This window comes from Sorex araneus, chromosome 6 (assembly GCF_027595985.1).
Source record: "Sorex araneus isolate mSorAra2 chromosome 6, mSorAra2.pri, whole genome shotgun sequence".
Classification (NCBI taxonomy): Eukaryota; Metazoa; Chordata; class Mammalia; order Eulipotyphla; family Soricidae; genus Sorex; species Sorex araneus.
This window is the reverse complement of record NC_073307.1, coordinates 77,477,215-77,493,765: the sequence shown is the minus strand read 5'-3', so window position 1 is coordinate 77,493,765 and position 16,551 is coordinate 77,477,215. Positions and strand designations below refer to the sequence as shown.

Below are 16,551 nucleotides of genomic sequence, written 5' to 3'. Positions count from 1 at the left end.
GACTTATGGACTTCTTGGATATGCTGAGAGTTCTTCAGTTTACCCCATTATGAAATTAGGCTAGCTTTCTATTCCGTTTTCTGACAATGAAAACCATCAAGAACACATGATCTGAGGCTTTGATACTAGATGCAAACCCTGTCATGGGTGCACTTATCCTACAGTGGAAAACAGGTAGGCACTGAGTGTGGTGCAACAGAGTAAACAGGGCATTCTGGGAACATTCGTCTCATGCGGTCATGCGGGGCTATCAGGAGAGTCATGGTGGGGTTTCAAGAAGTAAGACTGAATGTAAGAGTGGGCAATGGAGGAGAAAAATCATTATATATACCTTTCAGGAAGATTGACAGGAAAGAAAGCCTTCCATTTTGGCCAGCAGTGAGGAATATTCATTCACTTCCAGGAAAAACAACTGTGAGCACACCAACACAATTGTTAGCAAATGTTCAGCTAAGAAACAGCAACAAGAAGAAAGAAACAGGCGGCTCCTAAGTTTTATTAATTGTCCAGATATTATGAAAGGTAGCGATGGGACAAAGGGCTGGCAGGGTGAGGTGCTCCCAGTCACAGACTGGTTTACTGACATCCTGGTTTGCATATTTAGCTCTATTACTCTGAATTTGACTCTGTCAGTTCGTATTTTTTGTTTGTTGACTTGAAAAAACACCAAATTTGTCACATTCTATGTGTCTTTTCATGTTATGTGAAGCTTGCATAAATTCTGAAGCTTTATCATATAGCATATTTAAACAACTACTTGAACATAAAGCTACCTACAGAACTTTGGTTAAAATCTTTGCCCATACAGCAGCAAAAATTTCTTTTGGAAACTATATGTAGAATAGCAAGAATAATGGTTCTGGGATAAAAGAAAATTAAGCAGTATCTGGGCCATCTTTTTTTTTTCTTTTTTTCATTTTTCTTTTTGGGTCACACCCAGAGATGCACAGGCTCTGCACTCCTGGCTCTGCACTCAGGAATGACTTCCTGGCGGTGCTCAGGGGACCATAAAGGATGCTGGGAATCAAACGAGGATCAGCTGTGTGCAAGGCAAATGCCCTACCCGCTGTGCTATTGCTCCAGTCCCTGGGGCAATTTTTTAAAAAGCAGTTTGATTTACTATGAAACCTGTAACTATCATGGTGATATTAAAGATCAGCTATTTTAATAAAGTATTTTTTTCAGAGATATAAAGTATGTTAATTTCTCATTTCTGTTAAATCCCACTGTAACTGTCTGACCTTATTGATAAAATGTGATCAAGGCTAAATCCTAAAGACCTAAGGGGCAGTTTTTAAATTTATGACTGACTTCTTGTTATTTTAGGTCAATTATTCGATATACTCTTTCTCCTTGTCATAATGCTCAGACACTATGTTATGCATGCATACACATCAGTGAACAAAGTAGAAAGCAAAAGTTTAGTCTAGAAAGCAGTATAGGTATTAAACAAATATAAACAAGAAACAACTCTTAAGTTATAAAGGGTCTGCAGAAAAAAACAGGAGAAATAGACAAAAAGACTTAAATAGAAGAGACAATGAAAGAGCTAGAAATAGGGACTGATAAACTTATAAGTAATTATTTACCCTGATTTATTTTTCAAAATAATAAAGACATGTATATTAGAATATGAAATTATGTATATTACTCAACAATGTCATTTCTTCTGTAAAAATGTATAATAAATGTGAAAAAATATCTATTTTAAATGGCCATGCTATTTTTATGTATAACTTTGAATTTTTATTTTATTGTATTAAATTATAAGAAAAAAAAAGACAGCACCAGACTGATCACAGAAAAAACATTAAAAATGTTGGTTTTCTTGTACGTTTCTTAGTAACTGGCTTTTATGAAGAACACCCTGGAGCAAATTATAGAAAAGATCAGAAAAACTGGGAAGTGGGCATATGATAGTGTTGCAAAACATTTTAAATTTTCAATAAAGCAGTAAATGTCTAGACAGGAAAACAGCATTATTTGAGGGGGACTGGGTGACAGAAAAAGATCTAGTGATTTTTCAGAACTTAAAAATTCTTTTATGTTCATTCACTCACTCATGCAAATATATTCATGGCTCATGCTGAGGTTTGAATGATGATTTATTTCCAAACTCATATTCAAAACTGAATTACATTTTAAATTGAGATATCTTTCTACTGAGCATAAAAGTATGGAATCTTTCTACTTCTGTTATTCCTGCCCAAGGCTACTTAGAAAAACTAATAGACTTCGAATGGGGGGAAATTTGTCAACATTTCTATAAATTATTTATTCTTCCTTTAAGACATAGCATTTCTTTCTTTACTAAAGAGTAGTCCTTAGCTTTACCGAAGTGGGACTTTCTATAAAAACTAGAAACAAATAGCATAACATACTAGCTTTAAAATGGTGCCTGTTTACTATACTTAATAAACATAATTTGAATTACTTATTTAAATAACTCACAAGAGAAATGTAGCATTTCTTGTTAATGTGCTAGAGACACACATAAAATGACAAATTAAGAAAGCATTATATTTTAAGCATCCCTGTAGGTAACTGGTTTACATAAAAATGAATCTCCTACTTTTGCTATTATTTTAGAAGAATTTTTAACCACAATTAAAATTTCCTTAATTGAAAAACAAAATAAAGCCCCAAACCTTAATCAAACAAAGCTAATTTAACTTTTATTTCCTCTACCAATCTCATATTTGCTGCTGTGCAGGCTGTGGGAGGTGTCTACACATAACTTCTGAAAATGTCGTTCATGAAACCGAGTTCATGAAACATGCTTAAGAGAAAACATGCTTAAGAGAAAAAAATGCTTCAAAGAAGGTCTTTTTGACATGATTCTATTCAGAACATAGGCACTATAGCATTTTATCAAGAAAATCCTGCAGGTCAGAGCTGAACAACTTTCTGAAAATCAACTAACAGACGGGCTGAAGAGAGAGTCCAATAAGCAAGGCATGAGGCAAGCATGAGGCAGCCCAGGTTAGTTCTCTGGCACCCCAGAGCCTTATGTGAATGACCCCTGAATAGCTCTCCACACCACTACGTGTGGAGCCCAAACCAAAAGACAAACAAAAAATTCAAAACCAAATAAGGAAATCAAAGAAAAGAATCTTATTAATCTGGGAGGAATATAAAAATGGGTCAGAGAGAAAAAACCTGAATAAACCTTATCCCACTATTGACCTAGCTTCCTAGATTCAGCCTTCTCATTCAGGGAAACGCAAATTGCGATGCAAAGTTAATTTTGTTCGTCTACATAAAATTAGGGTGCACATTTTTTAAATTCTTTATAGATTATATACTAAATTTTTTTTAAAAAATACTAACAAACAAGCCACCCATCCCTGCCTCTCCATGGACACTTTGGAGCTGCATGCTTTCCGGATACAGAAATGAGGGTGCAGATACAGGCGATGCCTCGTCCGTCTTGCACTGTCCCCTGGGATCAGAGCCTCTGATCCTTGATAGTGCTGACCAACACAGGGACTCAGAGGGATGAGGGTGGCAATAATATTTGCCTTTTTCTTTTTTTCCCAAAGAGCAGTGGTGGAAGGCTTTGGGAACTGTCATGCAGGTTTGGCTGGCAGATGCTATATAACAAAACGCAGAAATTGGAGGTTTCATGTTAAAATCTTCTATTTTTTTTTTTTTTTTTTTTGCTTTTTGGGTCACACCCAGCGATGCTCAGGGGTTACTCCTGGCTTTGCACTCAGGAATGACTCCTGGCGGTGATTGGGGGACCATATGGGATGCTGGGGATCGAACCCGGGTCAGCCGAGTGCAAGGCAAACGCCCTACCCGCTGTGCTATCACTCCGGCCCCCAAAATCTTCTATTTTTAAACACTGGTAACTGTAAAAAAAAAAAAGCATAGTAGATGAAACAAAAAAGTGCCTCCTCAGGACGTGCCTGCTGGCTCCTGTTCTGCAATCTGTGGTCTGGGCAAAAGGTGTCTCCCAGAATGAACACAGCCGCTTCCTCTACGAATACACCCCTCACCTCCCAGTATCTTTCTCAATCTTTCACATGGCTATTTCTTACTCATCCTCTCAGAGTCATCCTCTCAGATCCTCTGAGGACACCTCTCACCCCGTCACACTGCCCACCTCAAGCTTCTCCGCATGCTCTCAGTGCTCCAGCCCCTAATGTGGACATGATCTGCTATTCTGCTGCTCGTTCCACCCACATTCTCTTTAAAGTGCCTTGACCCTGTTCCATCCAACTTTTTGTTTCCTTCAGGAGGAATCCACTCATCTTTATAGTCTAAAATAACCCCTAGAATACTGGATAAAACGAATGTTTATAAACCACGCAAAAAAAGAGATAATACTATCTCATGATTACTGCTCCTTAGATTTATTTCTTAGTGACTACAATTTAAAAAACTAAACTACTGTGACATGATAGTTAACTTTTTCTTCTCAATTTGTTTGTTTTGGGGTCACACCAGTGGGCTCATGGCTCACTCCTGGCAGAGCTTTGAGGACCATATGCAGTGCCAGGGATCGAACACAGGTTGACCTCAAGCACCTTGAGAGTTAACCCTTGAGTCTCATTTCTTAAGAGTTTTCGTATATTTTTCTGGTGCAAGAGGACACACAGAATTAAACAATCCCTCTACCAGGACTGCTTTCAAGAAATATTCACAATTTATAATGCTTCAAAATAATTGTGATGTTTTTCTTATGACAATGAAAGGATGTTATCTTTTCAAAATTATAGCAGCCCTCTTATTCATACATTGTAATGGTTAAGCATAATTTCTTTTACTCTTCATACATAAAGCTCACCATGTTGAAGTATTTTACTTTAAAATAATGTTCTACACATTAGCACTACTATTATTTGGTTGGGCTCAAATTCGTTCTTCCTGCCACTTTAAATAACTGGTGAACACTAAAAAATGAAATTTCTTTACTTATAAAATGTTTCTGTTCTTACTATATTTGCAATATACACACCATGAGACTAATCCTAACAACCCTGAGAAAACCATGCCCAGCTTTAGTCAGCCTGGTACATGTGCATGAGCCGAGTGTAGGTGGGAGATGTATATTCACAGCTTCTCTGTAGTCCATAGAATGTTTACATTTGCTTAAGTGCTTACTGGTAAAACCTTCAGTAAATTTGAAAAATGGGTCCTCTAAATCTCTTTAATACTAAGCTAAATCCTGTCCCTTAAGTTAATAATGCCATCTAAACAATCCATTCATTTCATTTCAAAACCTCAATCTTGTCATTCATTTAAAAACCAGGTATTGGTAGACCCAAATTACAAGAGTTAATTTATCCTCTCTAAATATCCTATCATCCTGCTCTGTTCGTCCTTGTATGTCTCCTTAGTGTCCACATCTAAAGCTTATGAGTTATGGATCTCTAATCTACTAAATTGTAAAACCTAACTCTAAAATGTCTTATTTCCCTGTCAACATTACCAAGCTGAAAAATTCAAAGAAAACAGAATCAAAATAAATGTTTCAAATAATAAGAAGGTGCAGTCTAGGCCACACTTGCTTCCACTGTTTCCTTTTCCTTTTCTATGACTAGCCAGGGGCTGGAGCGATAGCACAGTGGTAGGGCATTCGCCTTTCACGCAGCTGACCCGTGTTCGATTCCTCCGCCCCTCTCGGAGAGCCCGGCAAGCTACCAAACGATGTTAACTTTTACCAAGAGTATCGTGCCCATGAGGCAGACTCTGGCAAGCTACCCGTAGCATATTGGATATGCCAAAAACAGTAACAATAAGTCTCACAATGAGAGATGTTACTGGTCCCCACTCGAGCAAATCGATGAGCAATGGGATGACAGTGACAGTGATGACTAGTCAGAGATCTCTTGCTTCTATCAAACAATTCATCTCACTCAGTACATATTTATGAACAGTCTTGTCCCATTTGCTAAGCATTTTATGCATCTGGCTAATATTTTCACCCAGATTATAAGTCTTTTGAACAAAACTCATAATGCTGGTAACACTAATGACAATCAATAAATTCATTCTTAATGAATTAAATTAGACAAGGAAGTTTTTCAATTATAAGATATATAGAAGAAATAGGAGGTCTTGACATCCTCCTATAGTAAAGAAAAACTCTTTACTGAATCAGGAAAAAGTTCCTTACTTTGAAAGTTAGAAATTTGAAAGATCTCAAGTTGAAGATGACATATTAAAGTTACCTGTATATATCTCTAATATCTCTGGAAAAAAAAACAAACAAGAACATAACAGAATCTTCAACTTTAAAAGAAGGGGGACACTCTCCTACAGAAAGCTGCAGGGAGGAAGTGAGGACACATATCTCCAGATCTGAGGCAAAATGTTAGACTCAGTAAATAAAGAATCTCTTCTTAAGGTTGGAATACAAATTCTAAAAATAATCTGATATAAAGTTTTGGGGATGCAAGTGGTGGATTGTAACTACAGAGTTATAGAATAGAGTGAGGACTTGCAACTACTGGTCAAGTATGAGCTCGGGTCACATGGAAGTACACGTGCAAGGACTCCCTTGGGCGCCTTTCCTGCCTCATTACTAGACAGAATCAGTCCCTTCTGCCTGTTCCTTCCAGGAGACTGGACCAGGGCTAGAATATTGACCAAAGCCTGGGCAATCAATTTTTCTCTCACGGAAATGGGACGAAGTGTTCAGTTCAAAGACTGTAGGGGCTAAAACAGATTACTGCTTGGATGGATAATTAAAATGTGAAAATATGTGAGTTAATGTGAAAGTGGGCTAAAAAGTGCCAATAAGTAGAGAAAAATGAAAAAAAAAAACACAAAGAAAAGAATAAGCAATATGGCAGAAGCTAAGTTCTAACTGGTGAAGTGGTAAGTGAGGCACTTTTTTTTCTGTAAAAAGGAGAACAGAGGAAAAACTAAGATGGAGCAACTAATTTAATAAACTTTTTCTCGATAGAGGGCTCACGTGTCTAAATACTCTAAGAAGGAAAGAATCTGGTGGGACTCTGGGCTGATGCAAAATACTGAGGGAGATGGAGGAAAAATCTCAGTGACCCTGCCCTCAGGGAAGTTGGGGTCAGTCTTGGAGTCTGCTGTTTAGGTCTCAGAGACTGCAGGGTTCCCAGCTTCTGAAAACAGGAATAAAATTCTGGCAAGTATGATCTGCTGTGAAGAAAGTAACAGGCCCGATCCACTGGAAAAAAACTGAAGAGTATTTTAGGTATAACATTTAGGGGAACCTACTTTTAACCACTTATTTTCTGGCTCCTCTCTTTGTACTTAATCTACACTATTTGTAGTACTTAATCTACTCTATTCAGCTATGTTACAATGTGGACTCAGTTGAAGGAGTTTGAGGACACTCTATACTTGCATGACCTATATGGGGGTTTATGATGGGCAGTTATTAGTGAGGATCTAAAAACAGCAGAAGCACAGAGAGGTTAGGGGTGTCAGAGATAAACTGCTGCTTGATTTTGTCCATGACCAGTCCCCTCACTAACATGCTTCCAGACCACCATTAGGAACGGCTTCCAAAGCCACTATCACATGGCTATGATTACATTCCATCTCAGGAGGGAAATGTAGTGGTTTGGCTCCAAGTTAATAGGGGGAAACTCTGTGGTGAAGAGCCAAGGCAAGAGGTTAAGACAGAGTCCACGTGACCTTCTGGAGCTCTGCTCTACAGACCTCACCAGCACAGATGCTACAGCCCTTCAGCCAAATGCAGAAACTATGGTCTGTCCACGTGTATCTGGGATATGGGTGATATTAGCCAAAGATACTCAAATCCATTAAAGTGGCCTCCAAGCCATTAAAGACTTTGATAAATAATTCTACCTTAAAAGGTTCCAGAGCTAAAGTAAAAAGCAAAAGGCAGAAAGCCACAGGGTCAAGTGTATCCACAAAAATTACATTTGGTAAATAGCAACTACTGTTAACCATCTGCAATTATTGTAAAGCCATAGTGTTCTCTGGAATAGAAAACCTGAATAACTAATATCTCACGTAAGTATGAGATGAAATATGCCACTTCTTTTCTTCCCACCAGAAAACTGAAGAAGTAATTTCAGTTTTTATTTTTTAAGTGTAATTTATGCCTTAGACTTACAGAATTGGATTTTATGAGATTGGTCCAAAAACAATCAATTAGAAGTACTATAAATTAGTTTCTTTGGGAAAATGTAAAAAACAGTAATATATTCATAGATTTTATTACCCTTAAATGATATTAAAATGGAAAGATTTTCCCCTTAGACTCAATAAAACAAAAAAAAAAGCCAAAATTTTTTTATTACCTAATTATTACCTGGACTAGAGTGATAGCACAGTGGGTAGGGTATTTGCCTTGCACGAAGCCGACCAGGGTTCGATTCCTCCGTCCCTCTCAGAGAGCCCGGCAAGCTACCCATGGCATATCCAATATGCCAAAAACAGTAACAAGTCTCACAATGGAGATATTACTGGTGCCCGCTCGAGCAAATCTGGTGCCCACTTGAACAATGGGATGACAGTGCAATTATTACCTAAATTGTAAGGTCATACTTCCCCCTCTGATTAACTATTTTAGAGATTATTTTTACTATTTCTATTTACTAAATATATTCAATATCACCTATCACACATCTGAAACAATATATACAAATAGCCTTTTTAAAAAAGGTGACAGGTATGCACAAAGAACAATGAAAGCAGAAGATGAAACATTTACCGTGACCTCACCGTAATAGGGCATAGTGAACACTTCCAGAGGAAATGATGTTTGGGGGAAGATTTACCCAGCAACTGAAGGGTAAGGTTAGAGTTTCTGGAAGAAGCTAGGGAAAGTATGCCACAGGTGAAAAAACCCAGTAGTACCATTTATTTATTTACACTTATTTCATTTTTAAAAAATTTAATCACAGTGAGATACACAATTACAAAGTTGTTCATGATTGAACTTCAGTCATAAAATGTTCCAACACCTATCCATTCGCCAGAGTACATTTCTTACCACCAACCAATGTCCCCAGTTTCCCTCCTGCCCTGTTTGCCTCTATGGCAGGCACTTTTTTCTTTTCTTTTCTTTTCTTTTCTTTTCTTTTCTTTTCTTTTCTTTTCTTTTCTTTTCTTTTCTTTTCTTTTCTTTTCTTTTCTTTTCTTTTTTCTTTTCTTTTCTCTCTCTCTCTCTCTCTCTCTCTCTGTCTGTCTCTGTGTGTGCGTGTGTGTGTGTGTGTGTGTGTGTGTGTGTGTGTGTCTGTCTGTCTGTCTCTCTCTCTCCTTTTAAGCCTTATGGTTTGCAATACAGACAATGAAAGGTAATCAGGTATCTCCCTTTACCTACTTTAAACACTCAGTTCCTTTCCAAAATGATCATTTCCAACTATTACTGTCAAGCTGATCCCTTCTCTATCCTAACTGCCCTTCAATGGTTGGAAGCTTGCCACAAGTGTTTGGGGGGTGAAGAGCAGTACCATTTAGTTACAATATAAGATGAAAGAATGGATGAGAAAAAGGTAATAGTGGGGAATAAAACTGGAAGGACGGGGAATGATTAGATTCTGGAAGGGTGACAGAGTGAATAAATGATTCAATAACCTGCAATGCCTACTTTCACATAGTGCTTATATCAGTTTATACTTAAAGGAAATATACAACTTTAACTTTCTGAGTGTTTCTTTTGTCAATTTTTTTGCATCTTTCTCTCCAGCCCTTGAAATTAATTTGAATTTTATTTTTATGTTATTGCCTGGGAGATATCTAAATACTTGTATTTAAGATGACTTTTGAAAACAGATAAAAGTCCTATACACATTTCTACATTTATGTAGTGTTAAACACATTTCCCAACAATGTACTTTTCTCTACTTAACTGGATTATTATGCCAACAACAATGTTACAGAACACACAGGGTAAGAATTACAATTCCATTCCACATGTGGAACCAGTGGTGTAGAAGGACTAATTGAATAACTGCCCAAACTTAGGGTCAGATAACATTTTTTCACTCGACTATGGCTACCATATGAAGAATATCTGGATTATAATTTTTTTTTCTAATTGGGGGCTGGAGAGATAGAGGGTACTTGCTTTTGAAGTGGCTGACCTGGGTTTGATCTTCAGCACCCCATACCGTATCCTGGGCCCACCAGGAGTGATCCCTGAGCAAAAAGCTAGGAGTAAACCCTGAACACAATTGGGTGTGAACCCAAAATAAAACAAAAAATTTTCAAATTAAATCTTTCTAAGTCACAACTGGCTCTAGGCAAGCTAAAATTGGATTATAGCAAGTATAATTTTTCACTAAAGTACTCTTGACATTTACCTTCATTATAGGACTCTGAGTTTAGAGATTCAACTTTTCAAGTGGGTTTGCTCACCTTCCAATGTGAATTTCTGATAAGAATTCTGAAGTGTGCTCTTTGCCAAAGAATAAAAAGTGAATGCCAAGTCAACTCCCTCCTTCTAACAATCATTCAGAGCCAGGACACTCTTACCAGAATGTCCAAACATTATTTACCTTATTTATCATTTCTAATTTAAAAAAATATATGAAGGCAATGAATGCTATTTTAAAATCAATACTTAAAGGAGTTTGTCTATATTACACCTGAAGACACAGTACAACTGGTAGGGCACTTGCCTCGAATGTGGCCGGCCTGGAGTTTGATATTCTGGACATACTATGGTCAGTGCCCTGACACTTCCAGATGTTTCGTGATCAGAAATCTAAGAGAATGTCCTGAACGAAAAACAAACCAAAAGGGAAATCTATATTTTAAAGCCTACCTATAGACTGATTTAGATACTAGGCTTTATTCCCTCTCTACTCTTGGAAAAGTATTTGGATTTTATATTAAAAAATCTTAAAAATAAGAAAATTCTGTGAAAATTTTACTCATTAATAGTGTTCATGTATCATTCCAACTGGGCATTGTTGAGAGGGTCACTATTAACAATTCTGCTGAGAAAACAGGTGCATGCCAGGTGACCAGCCACTTGATCTTTGGCTCACATTACAGCTCAAATTATAATTAGACCCCGTGACAGAACACTTTCCCTCCATCCATCTCTTTGACTCTTTTGTCCTTACCTGAAACACTCAGAACACCAATATGTCTCTTTTTCTTTAACCATCTAATTTCGAATCAGAGATTAAGCTGACCTCCTAGATGCATCCTTGAGATAAAATATCTGATCACAAGCTTATTTCCAACTTGTTTAAAGGTTAGGACTCCAAATGTTTCTCACTAGGAGCTGTTCTCAAGTATTTTGCCACTAGCTCATACTGAGAAATAACTTAGAAATATGTGATTAATTTCTTCTACAGAAATCTTGGAAGAACTCTGTGATGATATCAATGGCAAGTGCCCCTTATATTTTAAGAAACAGAAGTTTGATATCCATAGGCGTTTCTTACAGACAGATATTTTGTTTGCTTGTTTTGGGGCCACACAGACAAAGCTCAAGGGTAGTAACTCCTGGCTCTGTACTCAGGAGTCACTCCTGTCGGTACTTTGGGGACATATAGGATGTTAGGGATTAAACTCAGGTTGGCTGGGTGCAAGGCAAACACCCTACCCATTGCACTATCTCTCTAACCCCAGGCAAGAGATTTTTTTGACACAGTTCTTAATTGTTAGGAACTGAGAGTTTGGAATGAACTAGATCAAATTTTGATTCTGTCACTTATTTGTAAAACTTTGATACCGAGTTACCTTACCTGAGTAAAGAGGGAATTTACCAGCATCTATTACTATAATGAAAATTTTTGAAAAATGCATGTAATTTTTTCTCATGATGAATTATATGATTTTACCAGGAGAAATGGGTGTTATAATTAATCTTATTAAAACTAAGTGATATTTTCTTGTGATATTACTACTTGTCTCAAACTCTATTTTCTATACCCTGACTTTCATTACCTATTTCTCTAATTTAATATAACACTTCAATGATATTTCTAATTCCTTCTGGAATAAAAAATAAATTAAGCAAACAAAGCACTCGCTGTGTGTCAGTTGTGTAAACCTTCGGCGCCCAGGACGACCTGTCCTGTTTCTCTAGAAGCACAGAAGCACATGCACCTGTATGACTGTGCTGACAGAGAAAAGAAAGCAATGTCTGAGGGTATTTCTCCGTCTTCAAAATATTCAGAGAACTACTAACCCAGGTACGTTTCTTTCCCAAGAATTCTAGTATTTCTTTAGCTTCTTAGATTATAATTTTGTTCTCTTAAATTAAAACCTTTGAAATAAACTGCAATCACTTGGAAAAAATAATGAAACATATTTTTCAACAAACAACTAGAGCATAAAAAGTTTATATTATAAATTTAGAATAAGCACAGAGAGAAGCCAAGCTCTGTGTTATACAAAGACTGAACTGGCAGATATAAACAAGGCTTCCAAGGATTTCTTTCTGTGATCTAGTCAACTGCAGTGAATCAACAAAATAATGTAAATGCATCATCCTTTACACATCAGGATATAAACTAAGTCTATGAAGTAATACAGATTTGACAAGGTACACCAGTCCAAATCAAATATGGTGATGAAAAGCCAATAAATATCTTCAAAATAAACTGGCTAGGCTTTATACTTAAAGCTTGCATAGCTGGAAACATGAGAACCATCAAAGCTGAGAAGTGAATATTAGTGGCTAGTCTATAGGACTTCCTACTACACCACTGTACTCACCCATGTACTGCACTACCTCTGACTGCATTTGTTTCTTTTATTATTTTATTTAAGATATGCGATTATTTCATTCACAAGTGTGGCCCCAAATATATTTTTTGATCCATGAAGGCATCATGTGGAAATATGAAGAAAGGATTCACCGTTTAGAATAGTCAATATAAACCAGTATAAATGGCTCTTTCTATTCATCTTGGCCTGCCCATTTATTGGATTAAAAAATATTTTAGAATGGTGGGCTTGAAATCTCTAGGAAGTAAAATGTTTAATAATTAACTATCAGTGATATAAAATATTTATATGCCTTTTAAATTCTACTTAATTGAATTTGGGGAAAAGGAGAGTAATGCAATTGGTATTTTACTGGGCTGTTGACAGCAGTATCAGTTTATCTGAAAAAATAATGCTTCAGACATGTTTTTTTCTGAGACCCTATGTGGATTTACTTAAAACCTTCTGTGTTAATAAAATAATTTTCTTTTCATAAGTAAAATAAGTCCCTGTTTTAAAACTGACTTAAAAAATCTATCATATGATTTATACTCACAACAAAACTACAAATCTTAGATCTATTTTGTGTTCTATAGTATATTTTGGATACTTACATAAAGGACTATGTACCACATCTCCCTTTGGGAATGTTATTTTAACTTCAGAAATCAACACAAAAAATCGGGAAGTGATTTAATACTAACAAAGGAACGTTCTTTAATGTGGAAGAGCTTTATATTTAATGATTTTACCTGATCTGGCCACGGACTAGAGGTCTGTTCTTTGTCCTATTCATATTGGAATCAAACGGCACCTCAAAAAACTGTTAAAAAGCAAGACAAAAAATTAAATACATGAAACAATTCTGCTTTAATTTTGTTAATTTTTCTACAAGAAACTAATTTTGATAGTAGGAACTAATACTGCTGGCACTCTAAAGGGAGATTTTTAAAAGAACTAGTCAAACAGAATATAAAGGGAATATAAAAAGCTTAGTAGACTTTATAAACACTAGCCTCGACACCCTGACTAGTTATAAAAATAAAAAATATAAGAGTTTTGGGTTTGTTTTTCTAATTTTCTTCTTTATCCTGTATGTAAACTAATTTTTTTCTCTTTCCTATACTCCTATCATAGAATACAAGCTGTATTTTATGCTTTTGTACATTAAGTCATAAAATATCAAGGATTATGACTCAAAGAGAAATTAATTTCACCCAAAGATGAATAAAGGGACTTTGTGTTCTTTTGGGAGAAGTGTACTAGTGACAGCAGGTTCTAAGAGGGTCAATTTTATGTTTGGTATAAAAAATAAAAAATAATTTTTCTCCCAGGCACCCCCTGAGCAATGCTGGGGTGGCGCTGGTGGCCCTGGGCCCCTCTAGGCTGAGTAACACTGCGCCTCCCATGCCCGAGCACTGGTGTCCAGCCTGGCTGGCTGAGTAATGCCATGAATGCATCCAGGTTCCTTGAACCTTATTTGGAAGTTTGATTGAAAGGCATATCCAAGTGTTAAGCTGACAGATAACCTGTAATACCTTTGTATTATGTCACTTTAGCTGGAACTATGTTGCCCACATTTTTCTTTCCTGCACAGTAGTTAGAACAGCCAAAAGATTTGGAAGGTGAAATATAAAACAAAACCAAAAACATTCTCACGCTAGGCTGAGGAAGTTGCTGTAAAGTGAAAGCGTCTCCCAGACAAGTGTTAGGGAATGTCTGTGGGCCTGGGGCAGTGTGGACCTGTGGTGTCCAGCTCCAGACATGTGCTCGTGGGCTGCAGGTCCCTTCAGCAAATCTGTGTGCTGGGCTAGTGGAGAACCTATTCTGCTGGCACCTTCATTAAGCTGCAACTCGACAGTGGCAGGGACAGATAGACGTTCTGGTCTGTAAACCAAGTTTCAGCTCCATCTAGCTAATTCCAGGTTGTTCCTGCTCCCCCTTTTCTGACTCCCAGCTCTGCTTACTCAAGCTTATCCCCCGGCTTAGGGGGACAGTTTCACAGAGACTCTGACTCTAGGATCCATTCAGGTCTGACCCCTCTAGTTAGTGGATGTGGAGGGGGTTTGGGGGGGGCAATCATTCCTAACTGATGCAAGTTACTTTATTATTTTCAGCATCAGCACTGTGATGGTATATTTTCAATGTTTGTTTATCTTATAAGTGCTAATCTTGCCAACACAAGTGAATTTATAATTTTTAATACTAAATAAAACTATGCAAATAGGTACTCAATAAGAAATGTACTAAGTCAAAAGTATACTTAATACACTTTTATACTGTTATATTCACTTAAAATTATATAAAGTTTATTGATACAATTTTTAAATTTTGTCTTTGGGCCATACCCAGTTTTGCTCAGGTTTTACCCCTGGCTCTGTACTCAGGGACCACTCCTGAGCAGGCCTGCGAACCAAATGGGGTGCTAGAGATTGAGACTGGGTGAGCGGCATGTAAGGCAAGCGTCTTACCAGCTGTACTATCTCTCCAGCCCCTATTTATAATTTCTAAATTTAAAATTCTTTACCTAAAGGATTCTATGCTGTTTAATGAGTTATTTCAAGTAAAAATGTAATAAATGTTTACATACTCTCTATTTTCTAATATTAAACACATTCAATAGGTATTTGAAAAAAAAAACTTTCCTTCATAGAATATTTAATTTTATAGGACCAATAAAAATTTCCAATTACAAATCACATTCAAATGAGGGGTAAGGTGTAGACTAATGCAACAGACTCTCACAGAAACTCTCATGCAAAAAGGTATTAGCAATTCTTAAATCCAAAAGAACTTTTTCTTAATTTTTAAATTCTATTTTTATAAAGTTGTTCACAATAATTGATTATATTTAATATTTCAACACCAATCCCAGCACCATTACACCTTACCATCACCATTATTATTTTGTATTGCTTGTTATGAACAGTATGTATGAGATGTCAGCCAGGGTCTATCTCACAGTGATTCAATAAAAAATTTTAAAAAAAAGCATGCCATGCTCCTGGAATTCTAAAATTTTAAATAATTGGGGTGCAGAGACATCACTGCAGCAAGCTGTTCTGTTTCTAGATTCATCTGAGTCTGTGGATCATGGCTGCTAATGAGCTTCAATGGCACCTGGAGGCAGTTCATGGGGTGACAGCCAGGACCTGGAAGGGCAGGAAGATGGGAGGGGTTGGCCCATTCCCGGCTCCTTGAGGCCAGGAGTTTTCAGTCACTGGTCCCACATACTTGGGTTTTTCAGCGGATTCATTCTCTTGCATGGGGGGCTTGGGATGTGCCTGTGAAAATCGGCCATGACTGTGGCAGTGATCCAAGAGAACTCTAAAGCGGACTTTTTAGTCTAACGATTTTTTCTCCATACTTTATATTTTGGAGGTGGGGATTTTCTGAGTTACAACCAGCAGTGCTTGGGAACCATGTACTGCCTGGAATTAAAAAGGGATCAGTCTCTATAAGGCAAATGCCTTAACCTGTTTCCTTCCAGCCCTGCCCTTGCATTATAATACTGGACTGGAGCAATAACACAGTGAGTAGGGTGTTTGCCTTGCACGCAGCCGACCATTGTTCGATTCCTCCATCCCTCTCAGAGAGCCCGACAGTTACCAAGAGTATCCCGCCCGCATGGCAGAGCCTGGCAAGCTACCTGTGGCATATTTGATATGCCAAAAACAGTAACAAGCCTCACACTAGAGACATAACTGGTGCCCGCTTGGGCAAATCGATGAACAACGGGATGACAGAGCTACAGTGCTATTTTTCATATGCTCTCAACTAATTTAAACATCACGTAAAGTGAGTAATATGCTGCAGTTAACAAAATAAGGCCAGAGGCTCAGGTCACAGTGATTTAAGATAAAGAAGGTGGCTTGTGCTACCTTCTTTAGCATTTCAGTTCCTCGGATGGTCAAATACCGC

The 16,551-nt window shown here is 37.3% G+C and overlaps 1 protein-coding gene across 1 annotated transcript in view; it reads right to left on the bottom strand.

The window, feature by feature from the left end:
• LOC101548818 (protoheme IX farnesyltransferase, mitochondrial) overlaps positions 1-16,551 on the bottom strand; it is a 129,076-nt gene that overhangs the window by 26,694 nt on the left and 85,831 nt on the right. The window contains exon 5 of the mRNA XM_004603979.2: positions 13,383-13,453. Coding sequence (XP_004604036.2) covers positions 13,383-13,453 — 71 coding nt within the window. The remainder of the gene's footprint in view (positions 1-13,382; positions 13,454-16,551) is intronic.